This window comes from Contarinia nasturtii, unplaced genomic scaffold, assembly GCF_009176525.2.
Source record: "Contarinia nasturtii isolate CC-2019 unplaced genomic scaffold, AAFC_CNas_1.1 Cnas_scaffold_2524, whole genome shotgun sequence".
NCBI lineage: Eukaryota > Metazoa > Arthropoda > Insecta > Diptera > Cecidomyiidae > Contarinia > Contarinia nasturtii.
Genome location: NW_022199845.1, coordinates 1,373 through 17,268, shown reverse-complemented (window position 1 = coordinate 17,268; position 15,896 = coordinate 1,373). Strand labels below are relative to the sequence as shown.

Genomic DNA, 15,896 nt, shown 5'->3' with positions numbered 1-15,896 from the left:
TTTTCAAATCGAATACGAAGATCCAAATAAATGGTGTCATCTTTTAGTGACCAATTCGTGACTCTTAAAAATGTCAACATTTGAATTTGTGACACACTCCTTGGGACAGAAATGTGAATTTTTCGATTTTCATACTAAAAATCGAAGTTGAAAGAAATTTTTCAAACCGAATACGTAGATCCAAATAAATGATGCCATCTTTTAGTGACCAATTTGTGACTCTCAAAAATGTCAACATTTGACAAATTCTAACTTACAATCCATATTTCGAGTTCAAAATCATTTTCTCTTGATATGGTTGTGTGTATCACGTGTTCTATATATTTATGAACAAATTACGTAAATTACCATCAATTGTACTGTTCTTTCGGCGCTAAATTCGTTGATCCCGTTGCGGAAACAATCCGATGACATTAATCAAAAAGTGTCTCAAATACGAATAAGATTGTAGATTTGAATGGGGCATCTCGATACCGAAAACTTTTTTTTGGCCATACTTATACAATTTTTTTCATTTTTGCAGGCAAGTTACATCTCAACATTCATTAGCATTGAAAATAACAACAAATGCATGCAAAGGGCAAGAGACAGAAGTTAACTATTTGGAACATGTTCAAGCTGTAATTACAATTAATTCAACTCGACGTGGAGATTTAGAAATTTTCCTCACCTCCCCTATGGGAACAAGATCAATGATTCTAAGCAGACGAATTAATGATGACGATTACAGAGATGGGTTTACTAAATGGCCATTCATGACCACACATACCTGGGGCGAATACCCTCAAGGGACATGGTTACTAGAAGTAAGTGTAGGATACCTATCTATGCTTTGTAAAAATATTTTTAAATAATTCATTTTTTTCCAAAAATCATTTGTAAAATTCCAAGATTGAAATCTTAATAGGCTAATGCCTGCATGATCAAAAATTGTCATAATTGATAGCTTTCTAACACACCTGAAATCCATGTTAGATTTTTTTTTGTTATCAAATGTTACATTTTGACCGTCTAGTTTAAAGTAATGAATTTCTTCGATACCAGCTATTGAAATGTATCAACTTTTAATTCGTACAGCTACAAACAGTATAAAAAAGTGAAATTCTGTTATTAAGAAACTCCGTTGACACTCAAAATACACTGCTGTAAAAATAATTTGCTGTTTCACATATGATTCGAATTCAAATTCGTTTTTCAGAATCCATTTTTTTGTTTAAACACACATACACACACATGTAGCTGCGAATGTTTTGTGTAAGATATAAAGAGAATGAAAATGATTGAGAGTGAGTGTATTTTGGTCATCGCTTTCAGTTTTGTGTTGACGATTTTTTTTGCGCATTTGAATTTCAATAGAATGTTGTTTGTAAACACCGAGATATTCTTACGAATTCTTTCATTCTGTCGCTACAAATGATAAAGACTAGTAGTGTGCGAGGAGGGGAGCGATTTTTCGAAAACTACTTTATTTTTGGAAGTCACTTTTCGGTAGAAAATAAAACACAATTAATTATTTATTTCCATTTTTTGCGATTTGTTACCATATATATGGGAGGCTTGTATGAAAAACACTGAATAGCACTGTTCTACGTCCGTATATATTTAGCAGTTACCAAATATTGAATCCAAATTCATATTGAATGTTGAATTCGAATCAGTGAAAAGAATATCTGACATGGAATCCGTTGTTTTAGCAATTTACAATTACGACATCATAGAATCTAAGATTTTCACTGAATTCGTGATTTTTGAGATTTTTCAAAAAAAATAATAATTCTAAAATGTTTTGAGTTTGCATGGAATCTACTTTTATTCTTCGAATTAATTTCTGAAAATAAACAAATTGCATAAACTTCACAAAGGAATCATGGAAAATATCTAAAACGCCCGTTATTTTATTTTGTTTTGAAAAAAAAAAAAAAAAAAAAAAATCATTCATCCATGTTAAAGAGATCCAAAGAGACATAAGGCCTCACCTTGTTTTTCAATTTTTGTATTCAATTTTGCGCTTATTTTTGCGTATGAATCAAGTCACTTAGTCACTTTCCAAACCTTTTAAGTCAACCCATTAACACATTTTCTTAAAGTTTTTCCGAGGTTAAAGAACATTAACCCTTCTAGGTAAAATTCGAAATAAAAACAATAGTATAGGTTAGTTACGGTTTATTAGACCGTCCATACAAAATACAGGGAAAACCATACAAAAAACAAAACAAAGTTACACTTAAAAAAAAAAAATGTATTGGGTGTAGGCATTAATTTCCGGAATCTGACATTAGATGTCACCACTTGCTTTTGCGTTGTAAAAGATCAATGACATGTATGTCGTTTGAAAGACCTATTCAAATGCTGTCAAAATCAGTCAAGAGTGTTTCATTTGTTTGTGCGCATCATATTTTTTTTCAACGATGGAAAATTTTGAAAGTTGGAGAAAGAAACAGCATTTGCGAGAAGTTTTGTTAAGCTATTTCTTTGCAAAGAAAACTGCAGCTGAAAGTCATGGTTTACTTGTGAAATTGTATGGCAAACATGCTCTTTCAAAAACACAATGTTACGTGTGGTTTCAACGATTTGAAAGTGGTGATTTTGATGTTCAAGACAAAGATCGCCCAGGTCAGCCAAAAAGGTTAGAAGATGAAGATTTGCAAGCATTATTGGATGAAAACTCGGCCCGAACCCAAAAAGAACTCGCAATGGAGTTAAATTTCGACCAAAAAACCATTTCAAGACGTTTGAATGCAATGGGAAAGATTCGAAAGTTGGGAAAATGGGTACCACATCAACTGACTGAAAATCAGCTCCAAGCACGAATCACAGCATGCAAAAAACATCTTAAAGAACACAAAAAACATAGTTTTTTGAGTCGAATTGTCACGGGCGATGAAAAGTGGGTCTATTACGATTTACGACAACCCCAAACGTAAAGCAGCGTATGTTGATCCAGGCCAACCAGGACCATCGCAGCCAAAACGAGACTAACATTGCCAGAAGGTTATGTTGTGCATATGGTGGGATCAGAAAGGTATCGTGTATTATGAGCTGCTAAAACAAGGTGAAACGGTTACAGCTGAACGCTATCGACAACAATTGAACAAATTGGCGCATGCATTGAACGAAAAACGGCCGTTGGTAGCGAGAAAACACCATCGAGCTTTGTTTCACGACGACAATGCTAAGCCACATCGAGCACACATCGTCAAACAAAAGATAGAGGCGTTCGGTTGGGATCGGCTTGATCACCCCCCGTACTCTCCAGACCTTGCTCCTTCTGATTACCACTTGTTCCGATCGATGCAAATGGGCTTGTCCGAGATATCGTTTCGAAATCCTGAAGGGTGCGAAAATGGATCGATGAATGGATAGCCTCAAAAGATGAGGAATTCTTTAGACGCGGAATCGACAATTTACCAAGAAGATGGGCCAAAGTCATACCTAACGATGGGCAGTACATTGGTTAATGTACTCATTCTTATTATTTTTAAATAAATGTTTCTTTGAACCAAAAAAATTCCGGAAATTAATGCCTACACCCAATATTTTTTTTGTTATGGAAACATTGAATGAAGTTTGAAAGTGAAAAGTTAAAACGATTTTAAGAAAAAAACCAATTTGAATGATCACAATCATTTACATGAAAGCGTTTTTTTTTTTCGCGATTTGCACAAAAGACAGTGATTTTTGAATGTTCGCCGCATACATTTTCATTGCATTTGTCGAAATTGGTTTTGGTTTCACCGAAAAATCGGGTGTATTGAATGAGACTTAAATTTAAGAATTTCAATGAGTCTTGAATCTGTATTTCAACGTTCAAATCAAAACAACGAAGTCTTTTTCTCGCACCACGATATGATCAGCATGAGTCGCGCGTATTGCAGTGGGTGGACTCCTATGGAGTGGGTGGACCCAAACCTGATCCAAAGTGTTCTAGAAGTCGAGCATATCGGGGCTAACATGCCTTTTTTTATTTTTGCGATTTTCCCATCAGAAAAGCGAGAAATGTCGATCGGTAGTTTTTTTTTGTGATTTTGCCTGTCTTTCAGCTGCTAATAATGGCAACCTTATTCATCTTTAATATGCGTGACTCATGTTGATCACATCGTGGTGCGAAAAAAAGAGACTTCGTTGTTTTGAAATCTCTTCAATTTTTCATTTTAAAACTTCTTTCAATGTTTTCATGACAAAACAATTCAAACATTTGAAAAAAAAATGTGTAACTTTGTTTCGTTTTTTGTAAGGTTTTCCTTGTATTTTGTATGGACGGTCTAATAGACCGTAACTATACGATCAAGGTAGGATTATCGTCATCCTGAATTTTCTTTAAACACAGATTAGTGGCCGTATTTTAAATATTATTTTCACTATTTATTCATTGTCCTCGCAGAAAGGCCAAACTTTGGTGGCAATCGGTCGAATTGTCGTTCATTTGCTCTTCCTTCTCAATGTAGAGAATGAGATTATTTAACATGGATGGGCATATCATAATTTTCCCTAATAAAATACTTAAAATATTTATTATTATTTAAGGTGAAATTCAACTCCGAACAACCTCGTACAGGATGGCTTAAAGAATGGTCTTTGGTGCTCCACGGAACTAAAGATCCTCCCTATCGTTCATTGGCTCCATCTTCACCTCATTCTAAACTTGCTATAATTAAAAAAGCGCACGAAGAAAAAAAAATTTAAATCAAAAAAACTATGGAAAACACTTCAAAAAAATTGACATTTGGTTCGACATTATTAAAAAATTGCTTACATTTTTTCTGCAAATAATTCCACATTAATTTGAATGTTTATCGAAGAAAAGAAAATCTTCAAAATTTTTAACAAGCATTTATTTTTAAGAACATTTAAAAACGACAACAAACAAAATAATATGTAAAATAAATGGGAATGCAGCAAATGACATAACAAGTTTTTATAATGTTCTGAATCAATTGATTATTACAAAAAGCTATTTTTTTCATCAACAAATAAATAGAAAATATATTTTTTTTTAATGTCAATTGAGTTTTGCAAAAAGTATGTTATTTCAGAATTTTTTAAGAAAGATCAATATGAATTCACATACACAGTCAGTTCTTCTTAGAAGACAGCAAAAAATCTCTAAAAATTTCAAACTTTGTAAAAAAAGTAAAAACAAATGTAAAAAAAGTTAAAATGTCACTTTTGGAATTGAACGATTTTTTTGTTTACAAAAGTGCTTGAGAATCAATATTTTCTTGGCAGACCTTTAGAAAAAATAGCCAAAATTGAGCTTATTACATTATTCAATAACAAGAATTCGATCGATTAAGAAAATAATACAATTTTTTGCAATTTTTAGTCGAAAAATGATACTTTGTGTAACATTTGTCACTTTTGTATAATATTTGTCATTTTTGTGTAACATTTGTCACACGCGTATGTAACATTTGTCGCTTTTGTGTAACATTTGTCATTTTTGTGTAACACAAGTTTTCTCCAATCAATCAACTAAAAACCAGTTTGAGCCCAAGCCGAGGCAAACCAAGAAGGGTTTTTCTAAATTTGATTTTTTTGCAGTTTTTCGTGTCTTGTGAAAAAAACTGACAGTAATATTGTTTTTGAATTCATTTGATGTGTTATCTTGATATCTATTGAATATGACGATAAGAGGTTTTTGCTCAGTACTTACGGCTGAATAAGTGGATAATGGCTAAATAGAACATCGTTGTATTCAATAGATATCAAGCCTCTTCATTTATAACGTGAAATTTAAACAAATTAATGGGAATCAAAAAGTTTCAAATTATATTTAAATGGTTTTACCAGGTTTCTCTTAAAATAGAAATCCAAATGTACATTTCTTTGAATACATTCAGAATAATGTGGATTTTTACGACCACATGAATGAACTTAATTATAACAAAATCGTTTTTTTTTTCCTTTATAAATATGGTGAGAAAAATATCAAATAAATATGGATTGCATTGAGATTTAAAATGTGTGCATTCAGTTTATAATTTTGTTGTTGTTTACGAAGATACATTATTAGATAAAGTAGAAACTTTAGTAGTTTGCCAAATAAAATCTATAGTTCAAAATCAAAACTGTTGTCAATGATCGAATATTGGACATAAATTGAATGTTTTTGTGATACAAAGAAGAATGAAAACATTTTGACATGCTCATTCAAACACAGGATCATCAACTCGAGTGAATGTTTTGCACACGACAGTTCATAGAGAAAAAAGTTCATCTTACTGTACATTAGGGTGTTTCCCATATCTGTAAATAGAAAAATGGTATTTATTAATTCAAAGTAGGCAAAATTTTATGGTAGTTAATGGCATTTATACAACGAAGCGATTGATGGTAGCACTTCCCGAAGCGAAAAACAATTGTCACGTCTGAATATATAAATGCAATCGAATAATGAAAAATACTCACAGAAAAACAGAGCCTTGATAGTACTTCCTCGAAATGCTGAGACACAACAGTCAGTCTCAGTTAGTGTAACAAAATTACAATATTAATTTTTAATTAATTTTCGAGTTAAAATAGTGATTGGTTATGCTTAAGGCTGTTGATTATTATGAACTGCTTGTTGTCGACGTGGTCTCTGCAATGTTAGCGGGATATCCAGTCCAAACAGGTTACAATGTCCTATAAAAAAATACAAATGTCATTTAACACAGACATAACACATCTATAATATGCAAATGTCCATTTCTTATATACATACCTTTGATGAGAATGCATTTGGCGGCCACGATATCACGATCCCAAGTTGTCTGATGCACAATCATTGGTTGTTGCTTGTCATCGATTTCCGTCACACATTCATCATCGACTGCACACGGTTGTTGAGCGACCTCTCCATCGATTTCCGCTGCATTTTCATCATCAACTGCATGTGGTTGTTGATCGACTTTGACGTCAGCATATTCCAATACACCACTCACTGCGTTTACTTGCCATTTTTTTGGATACACGGCCACCTTAGACAGTAAACGATCAGCTATAATGTCGAAATCATGCTCAGTCATTTCACCTCGAGCCAGAAATACCGCCAAACTCTCTTCAATATAAACTTTGTTATACTTTAAACGCCGTTTGCTGAGCTGTGCCACGATTTTCGATGGTAAAAAGTTAGCCATGATTGAATTTGGCACCGGTGCACAATTTTCACAAACTTTGAAACGGTTGCTTTTGGTGTTTGGATCGAATCGTCCGCCACATTTTGCGCATGTCTGTGATGTAAAATACTCATCGACTTTGCGCACGACACAATTGCCACGTTTTCGAAAACCTTTCAAAAGTTTGCGTGTACCGGGACAGCGCACATGCTTCTTAATGCGTATTGGCGAATTTGGTGACATGTCGGCGTTGCCCAAATGAATCAAAGCTGCTTGATGATTAACCAAAGTGCCGCAAAGTTTATCTATAGTACTATTGGACTCAACATACTTGTCAAACTTCAAGCGCGCATATTTTGGTGTAGTGTACACGTCCATTCCTTTCTTGAGCATTTTTATCCGATGGCAAATGTAATCAGTCCAAAGTGTACCAAGCGGTGATGGCATTCGCTGGTACAGCTGTCGATTGTTTCGATCATTTTGCTCATCCAAAGTGAACTGCTTCGTCCAGCGCTTGGCCTTTTTGTCGCGCATTTTATATTTCGTGAGCCAATGGTACTTTTTACTAGATGTTTTCAAGTTGACCTGAAATTAAAATTAAAAAAAAAAATCAATTGAAAATTTTGTTTGTTTGCTTCGTTCACGTAACATATAACTCTCGATTTTTTAACAATGCTAAAGAAAAAATAAATACTTACTTCTTTGCGAGTACTGATGGTTCTTCGGACAGTCGCATTCCATGTCTTCATACCCGGATCGATTCCCAGTTCATAAACAAACGTTCCATCCAAGTATCGCTTTCTCACAATGTCATCATCCAGCAACCGTTGAAGATGTTGTTTTGACAATTTATACAATACCGATACTGATTCACCGTTGCTAACAATAGTATAATGAAACTCTTTGTTTTTCTTCAATATTCGATTGATTTTGTCAAAATCGAATATTTGGTTCCAGAAGTGTTCTTTGTTTTCGCGAATGAATGTTTCGGTAACTTGTTTACCTTCGACTTTTGGAAGGAGTTTCTCTTCTGCCAACATTCTGTAGAAAACATCATTGCACATGAACACTGCCTTTCGCTGATAATCTGGCAATGGAACAACAGACAGATTTTTGATCTTCGGTATTGTGACGTTGTTGTCTTGCGCCCAATTGTGAAACTCATCGATTTCGCTTTGCATGACAAGCCACATTGCAGTTGCTTTGAACCAGTATTTGCCTTTTGAGAACTGCTTGATGTTGTCATAATTCGCTAGTCCACCAACCTCTTCCACAATTGCACGAACCATGTCAAGCAGCAACTTTCTTTTGTATCGTTTAAGAGGTGCATTCTGATGTGTGTCTCGAATGGCATCATAGCGTCGAATCGCCCAATCAATTGCATTGTCAACATCCTTTTTATCGAACCTCAAACCGGTTGACACTGCATTAAACTGCCAAGCTCTCATTTGCAAATAATTTCGCAGCCGCTTCTTTGCATGTGTCGTTTGATTCGTTTTCAATTGGCGCGTATAACTTTGGCATAAAGATTTCATGATGTTGCCGAAATAATTGTTGTTTGGCCAGGCAAATTGATTGTCTCGGCTCAGTCCTTGCTCAACAAAATGACGAATGTGTGGTTCCATGTCCTCGTTTTCTTTGTTCTTTTGCAAAACTGCATAGAAGCAGCGCTCAATCACATCTTCGGCACGATTTTTTTCAACCAATTTTCCTTTTTGGTTAACATACATTCTATTCGTGAAAAAGTCCCATTGGCGATTGTTTTGCGCGGACTTCACTTTGTCAAGGAACAGCAATGAGGCCAAAACGCTGATCTTTGTTGACATGACACTTTTCTTTTCGATCCAATGTATGACAACATCATGGTACTCCGGCCGAACAATTGTTGTGAGGCGCATTTTTATCGCTAATAAGCCATTGTCATTGAAGTTTTCGTCCTCGGCCTCCTCCTCTTGTTGCTTTTTTGTTTGATATTTATATCGTTTCTTTTTCGCCTGTGCAGCCGATGTTTCACCAGTTGTCGACATGTTGAACTGCAACGAAATAGAAAAAAACACGCACAATTTACTATAAAAACACTGATAAAATCACACATATGTATTTTGCACTGTGCAATTTGTAAATGAATCAATAGAAAGCACATAAAACGGAGATAGAATTAACACTTGATCTTACCTGATTGATGGACACGACTGAAGTGATATTCAAAATCGAAAAAGAACTCTCTCGAATGCACATCACACTAACACAGTCCAAAGTTGTATCGAAATATTTGCAGTTTCAGCTTGAGAACGTTTTGTTGATATCAAAACAAAACAAAATCGAACACAAGTTTCACTGAAAATATCTCTCTTGCAAGTTATCGATTGACAATGATCCGAATGTTGAATCTGTTGTATTCATAAAAAAACCATCAACAGAGTGAAATTAACTCCTTCGAAAGCATAAAACAAATACAAAATACGCCGACACATTCAAATTATATGTTTTAGCACTTTAACAATCGAATGCATAGAAATTATGCAAGGAATGCAAATTCAAATAAAAAAAAACAATGATTCTTAAAAGTTTCACCACGTTTAAAATGTGACAGATCATTCGACTAACACACAACTCACACTGCATTCCGATGTAAAAAAATATTCCTATACTGTAAACACACACATTTTTTGTTTATAAACCGTTTGAATAAGGAAATTGTGTGTGCTGAACTAATGAACGGACTCACAGTTTGTGTATGTGTAAACACTAACAAGCAAACGAAACGGCATGATTATTAGCCTGTCGCGATGGATATACTCAAATCTGTATGGACTGCTGTGTGTTAATGTGTTGTATGGACTGCTTGTGTGTTAATGTTGATTCAAATCATATACCGACTTCACTGGCCAAAAATTGCTTACACAGAGTTTTGTTGTACGATTGTGAAAATGCGTTTAACATAAATACTTTATTTTGTTTATTTATCGAATTCAAAGGAGTCGCAACAATAAGTTATCAAAGCAATCGAAAAGTGTCTATATATGTGCAAGCGACAAAGAAAAAAAACTTCAAACTTCATGCGTTTCATATTTCTTTTTCGCTTCGGGAAGTGCCATTGTCAATCGCTTTGTTATATGAATGCCATTAAATAATATAGAATTCTGTGTTCTTTGAATTCAAAAGTACCATTTTCTCATTTAGAAACATCGGAAACACCCTACTGTACATTTTATTTATAATAATATTGAAAGAAATTACTTCAAATTATCTGAATAAAAACTCCCGAACCTTGCAAATTAGTATTTTTTTATTATAGGATTTTCACGGCATTTACGCAATTTTTAGCCTGCAGATGAATATGTGCCCAAAAATCAATTGTCAAATTTATATAAAATGAAAGGCTGATACTTTCTGGACGTGTTTTAATTCATGAGTAAATTTTTTTATATTCAATTAGAGAGGGTTAAATTTGCACACTTGACAATTACTTATTCAACAATACCTAAGTCCAACGGACGTCGCTCTACAGTCAAGTTTCCACGCAGAAAATTTACATTGTAGATCGAAATTTTGTTGGAAATTCACAGTAAATTTTATCAACATTATGTTATTTCGAAAATAAAACAAACCAGATGTGAATATATTGGTTAGATAATACGAAAGTCCACGCTAAATATATAGCCAGACTTCATGATAAGAACTATTAACATTGTTCCTTAAATTAAACTAAATTTAATTTTTCATTAATTTGTTTGATTGATTGATGGTTGATTTGTTGAATGAGCGATGTGTAGTGTGTGAACGATGCTATTCTCAGTTTTCGCCATCGTCGCTAGCGCTACCACTACCGCTATCATTACTATCATCACTGTTGTCAGACAATTCACTGTTGCTCAAATCGATTGCATCTTCTTCGCTGCTTGACGACCACCATGACTGATCCGAATCGTATTCAGCTTCATTGGAATTTTTTGATGTTTGATACTGAAATGTAAATAACACACACACATTTTACACTAATCACATTAATTCAAAAATCATATCCAACGAATAATTCAGCTCACCTTTTGTTGCTTTTTACGCTTATTTTCATCAAATTGTTTGAAGCGTCGCTCTGCATGCTGATCTTGGCATCGACTGTAAATGCATCTGGCAATTTTATTCCCAACAGTTCATGATGACCTAAATACATGTACGAAGAAAATTGAATATTAGATTCAAAGTAAATAAATAAATGATTCACTGTAAACATACCGCGAAGTCGAATATTTCGACCGGCATTAGTGTCTCGATTCAATGTAACCGAACGGAATTTTGTCGTATCACCAATATCATCATCATTTCGTATGTATTTCCATGCGATGACATCTAGACGCCGACGTCGCAAATGTGTTCGTGGCCTCTTCACTGATAATATCGCAGCATTTTCAGCAGCCGGCACAAGCATTCCATCGACCATATTGAAGCGTTTCAGTTCGACTTTTGGCTGGCCGCCATCTTCGTCCGAATACCGTGGTCGATATTTTTTCTGCTTCTTCAATTGTTTCGAACTCTTGTGACTGTAAATGAATGAACCACCATCGGGCAGTGCTTCTGGCGATGGTTTACACTGGCGACACACTTTGAATCGAGATTTCGTTGTCTTTCGGCCGTTCCTCGAACCATTTTCCAGTACATTAAAGCAACGGCTACATAATTTTGTTGTTCGATATTCATCCACGTAGCGCACGGTACATTGTGGATGTTGTTCGAGTGCTTTGAATAGCAAACGAACACTGGTACGTACATAACCTTTGCATGGTGAATTTGCATGGGTGAACGGCGCCTTGCCAACAAACACAAATGTATGTTTACCATGCCCTTGTGCCACAATCATTCGCACCAATTCACCAATGGTTCGATGGATTTCAATCCAATGCAAAAAATTAGTCAGTACATACTCTTCGCTGCCGTACACTTCCATGGCCCGATTGAAAAATCTTAACGTATGGTCGGCGTACGTTTTAAAATCGATCGTCTTGCTGCTCGGCTGTACATGGCTCTCACACTCTCGTTCGATGCGCTCACGATCGTCGGCTCTGTCGTATTCAAGCGTACCAACCAGTCGATCTCGTTGTTTCTTGAACTGTGGCAATTTCGTCATCCAATGATATTGCTTGCTGGAAATTTTGAAATTGCGTACGCTTTTCACTTTCACAGCACCCGTATCATCTTTCTCTCGATCGATAATTTGGCCGGCGATGATCTCACGGTCGCCAACATCAAAGCTTACTTCGCGATCGCAGTGGCGTAATATATTTCGTAGCCGTTCTTTGGTTTCAGCATCAGTTGCATCGTTTTTCTTCTTCGTCTTCTTCTCTTTGTTCATCAGAAAAACGAATGCATTGCCATCAGTTTGTATTCGATTGGCGAATGTTAAGCCGGCCGAATGGCGTTCGATTTTACTGATGCCGAAATATTTACGCCACATGCGATCCCACAGTTCTTTGTTGCCATTGAACGGTTGTTTCCATTGTTGGTTGCAGCCATTCTCGTTTTTCATTTCCGGTTCCTTTGGATTTTTCAACCGCTTAAGGATTTCGAAGAGGCCACGCCTGTCGATTTGGATGTAGATACGACCAAAACGTGCCTCCGGAATGACTTGATACACGGTCAAATTTGGCGCACATCGAACCCATGTATATTTGATACCTGGCAATCGTTTTCGTGGCACATATTCGGCAATCGGACGACAGATTGATTTCGATTTCGATTTAGTGTGAGTGGTGGCCTGAAGTTTGGCCTTTGCTGCGGCAACTTCAGCCGGTTGGTTCTTTTCATCTTCATCCATTTGTTTATTGATCATGAGACAGCGTTCACGATTTCTTGCACGACAATATTGCTGTAGTTGTACGAAAAATGGCACATGACGATACCAATTTGTTGTCAATTTGGAAAAATAACCGCGTCGATTCGCTTCGAAATCCATCGGATTAAAATCGGTTTGAATACGCTTCAGAAGACGTTCGATAGCTGGTGTCAATAGAATTGGATCACGTTTTCGTTTTGGCTTTTTCACTTTCTTTTCATTTTGTCGCTTTTTTCGTTTGGCCGCTTCATCATCGGTGGCCTTTTTGCGTGGCGGTCGTTTCGATTGTGGCTTTTTCTTATAGAAATTCGGATTTTCTGCCTCGTCGCTGAACAAATAGCGCATTGTATTGGTGATCAATTGGTAATTCGCTTTGCGTATCTGTTTCAATGTTCGACATTTTTGTGGCGGCAGTGGTGGTGTTCTGGCGCGTGATGTGCTCGCAAACGGTTCATTTGATTTCGGATGGTTTGCCAATTCTTCGGAAATCACACAATGATTCAAATATGCCCGAACATTATTATACAGACTACGTATGATACACATCATGAAATTGGTGAAATATTGCCGAGTTGCATAGGTGAAAATGTTACCATAACCAATTGCATTTTTCTCAATGACTTTGTGCTTCTGACAGAACTTGATTATAGCCTGATCCAATTTCCATGTTTTTCGCAATTTTTTCTTGCCATTGATACAATTACCATACACACCACGAAAATAACCATCAAAATAATTACGATTGTATTCACACGTACTGTTCCAAAATTCGGTACGAATGGCTGCTTCATTGTTCGATTGTATGATTCGCATGAGGCTACAGTGTACGTTGAGTGCGCCAAGTCGCCAAGTGTGACTCATGTCCGTGACAATTTTATTGATAATGCTAGCCAATTCATCCTTATTCTGTAGATTTTCATTGAACGACTTACGTTTACCCATTTTGATCGATTGGTATCTTTCTGAATCCTCATCACCATTGTCGCCATCGTCATCGCCATCATTGAAATCGAAATCATCGCTAACATTATCATTATTCGATGTATTCGGCATACTGGTGGCACGAGTTGTTCGCTTCTTTGTTGCCGGTGCATTTGCAATTGTGTTTGCTCGCTTCTTTCGTTTGGCCGGTATTGTTTTTTGTCGTGCATTGCTATCGATTGTGATTGTTTTGGACGTGTACCTGATGCGACTGTATCACCGGATGATGTTGGTGTAGACACATCGTTCCGATCGGCAACAGTAGAAGCAGCAGTTGTATTAGTATCAACACAAATTCCAAATCCATTTCGTAAACGCTGCAAGGCTTCGACATGACTCCGTTCGAATTTTTCCACCAAATCTTCGACTTTTCGCTTAACGTTTGAATTCAATTTGATGTTCCGAGTGAATTGATTCAACCGTGTGCTCAATTCATTTGCAATTGTTTCAACTGTGTGTAGAGAGAAATGTGTTGTAAATCATATAAATTCTGTTATATGAAATCAATAAAAATCTACAAAAAAAAAACTATGTAGTCATTTTAAGCGATTTTAATATTTTACCGATTTGACGATGTGCTGCGTTTGAAGCTATTATTCTTGTCATGGAAGAAAACACATTTTGGCATTCCATTTCGATTTGATTGTGTAATGACGATGTGCCGGCATTTTGTATATTTTGATGAATTGGTGAATTGTGGCTTGACGAATTTGATGGTCGTTGTTGCTGTCGATTGTTTTGATCGAATCGTACGCGTTTCGATTGTGTCGAAGTCTGTGGCAAGACTAAACTAGGCGTGTGCGTGACATTACTGTGTGCGTCGACAACATCATCATCATCATCATCATCGTCATCCGATTCAATGACTGTATAGAAACATTTTCATTAGATTAGAAAAGAATTGATTCGGGTTCCCTTTGGACCCGTATTTATATTGTCGTGTGTTTTTATTTTCAGAATCAAAAGAAGAAGTAGAAAAAAATATCAAACGAAAGACACAACACAACCAGCTATTTACCTTTCCGTCTTTTGGATCCAGTTGTATTTGTGGCTCGGTATCGATTGAAATACTGAGTTTCAGAATCGTTCTGTGACATGACTTCCAAACCAACTGTGCATGGTGTACACTGTTCTAATTGAATTTCGATCGATTGATGAACTCCGTCTTGTACATCCACATGCTCTTGTGTCGGCTCAGTTTGTTGGCTATTGTCCACAGTCACATCCAATGATTGATTCTCTTCTTCTTCTTCGTCTTGATTTTGTGTCGGCTCAGTTTGTTGGCTATTGGCCGATGCGTTATTCATTGGTTGTCTTTGGCGCTGCGAATTGGCCCATTCAGAGTATATTCGAATTCTTTCATTCGTTTCATTAACGCAAGTACGCTTCGGACGCATCCTTAATTATAAAATACGGAAAAAATAGAAACAAATCGATACATATTCGTACAATATCAAAGAATGGATCTTGGACAACAAACAAGCGGAACAGAACATAACCAAACTTCAAAAAGCAAAGAAAAAAAAAAATTGAACATGTGCCGAAAAAATCCGAAAATCACCAATCAATTTAGAAATACTCATCAATTTGCAATCAATAGCGATAATTTATTTTCGAAACACGACAAAACATGAATTTACCTGATTTATTTTGGGACTTTGATGAATTAATGCACAGGAAAAATTGAAAAATTGTTCCGTTGGTTCAATTGACAATTGCGTCTCAATTTCTTTGATCGTTAAGATGATGAAATTATCAAACACGTTTTTTAAAGTTAAGAATATTTTCCAATTTGTTATCAATTTGTTTGAAATCACAACAAAATATGAATTAATTCGATAATTATTGAGTTTTATGTGATTTTGAGCACACTAAAAATTAATTACGGTTTTTTTCCGCCTTTGAGACTAAATATTTCAACTAATCCAATTGGAGTTCGCTGTGTAAATGCGAAAGATTATTTGACATTTCGTAATAACAATGCCGAC

General features: G+C 35.7%; 2 protein-coding genes and 1 long non-coding RNA gene across 4 annotated transcripts; 1 reads left to right on the top strand and 2 right to left on the bottom strand.

Annotated features, from left to right (window-relative positions):
- Positions 1–322: 322 nt before the first annotated feature.
- On the top strand, positions 323–9,977 carry LOC116348564. The gene is made up of 2 exons (XR_004201828.1): positions 323–806; positions 4,525–9,977. It is a non-coding gene; the product is annotated as an uncharacterized LOC116348564 (long non-coding RNA).
- A 684-nt stretch (positions 9,978–10,661) lies between these two features.
- On the bottom strand, positions 10,662–13,740 carry LOC116348565. Its single transcript, XM_031779593.1, has 3 exons — positions 11,334–13,740; positions 11,144–11,261; positions 10,662–11,063 (listed from the first exon to the last, which is right to left on the bottom strand). Exons 1-3 carry the CDS (start codon positions 13,738–13,740, stop codon positions 10,973–10,975), a joined length of 2,616 nt encoding a protein of 871 aa, XP_031635453.1. The 3' UTR covers positions 10,662–10,972.
- On the bottom strand, positions 13,028–15,664 carry LOC116348566. Of its 2 annotated transcripts, XM_031779594.1 has the most exons (4): positions 15,549–15,664; positions 14,927–15,306; positions 14,472–14,774; positions 13,028–14,359 (listed from the first exon to the last, which is right to left on the bottom strand). In XM_031779594.1, the coding sequence occupies exons 2-4, from the start codon at positions 15,303–15,305 to the stop codon at positions 13,785–13,787; spliced, it is 1,257 nt and encodes a 418-aa protein (XP_031635454.1). In that variant the 5' UTR covers position 15,306; positions 15,549–15,664; the 3' UTR covers positions 13,028–13,784. The 2 variants fall into 2 exon arrangements, with proteins under 2 accessions (XP_031635454.1, XP_031635455.1); XM_031779595.1 differs by lacking the exon at positions 15,549–15,664 and having other exon boundaries at positions 14,927–15,359.
- Between the last annotated feature and the right edge of the window lie 232 nt (positions 15,665–15,896).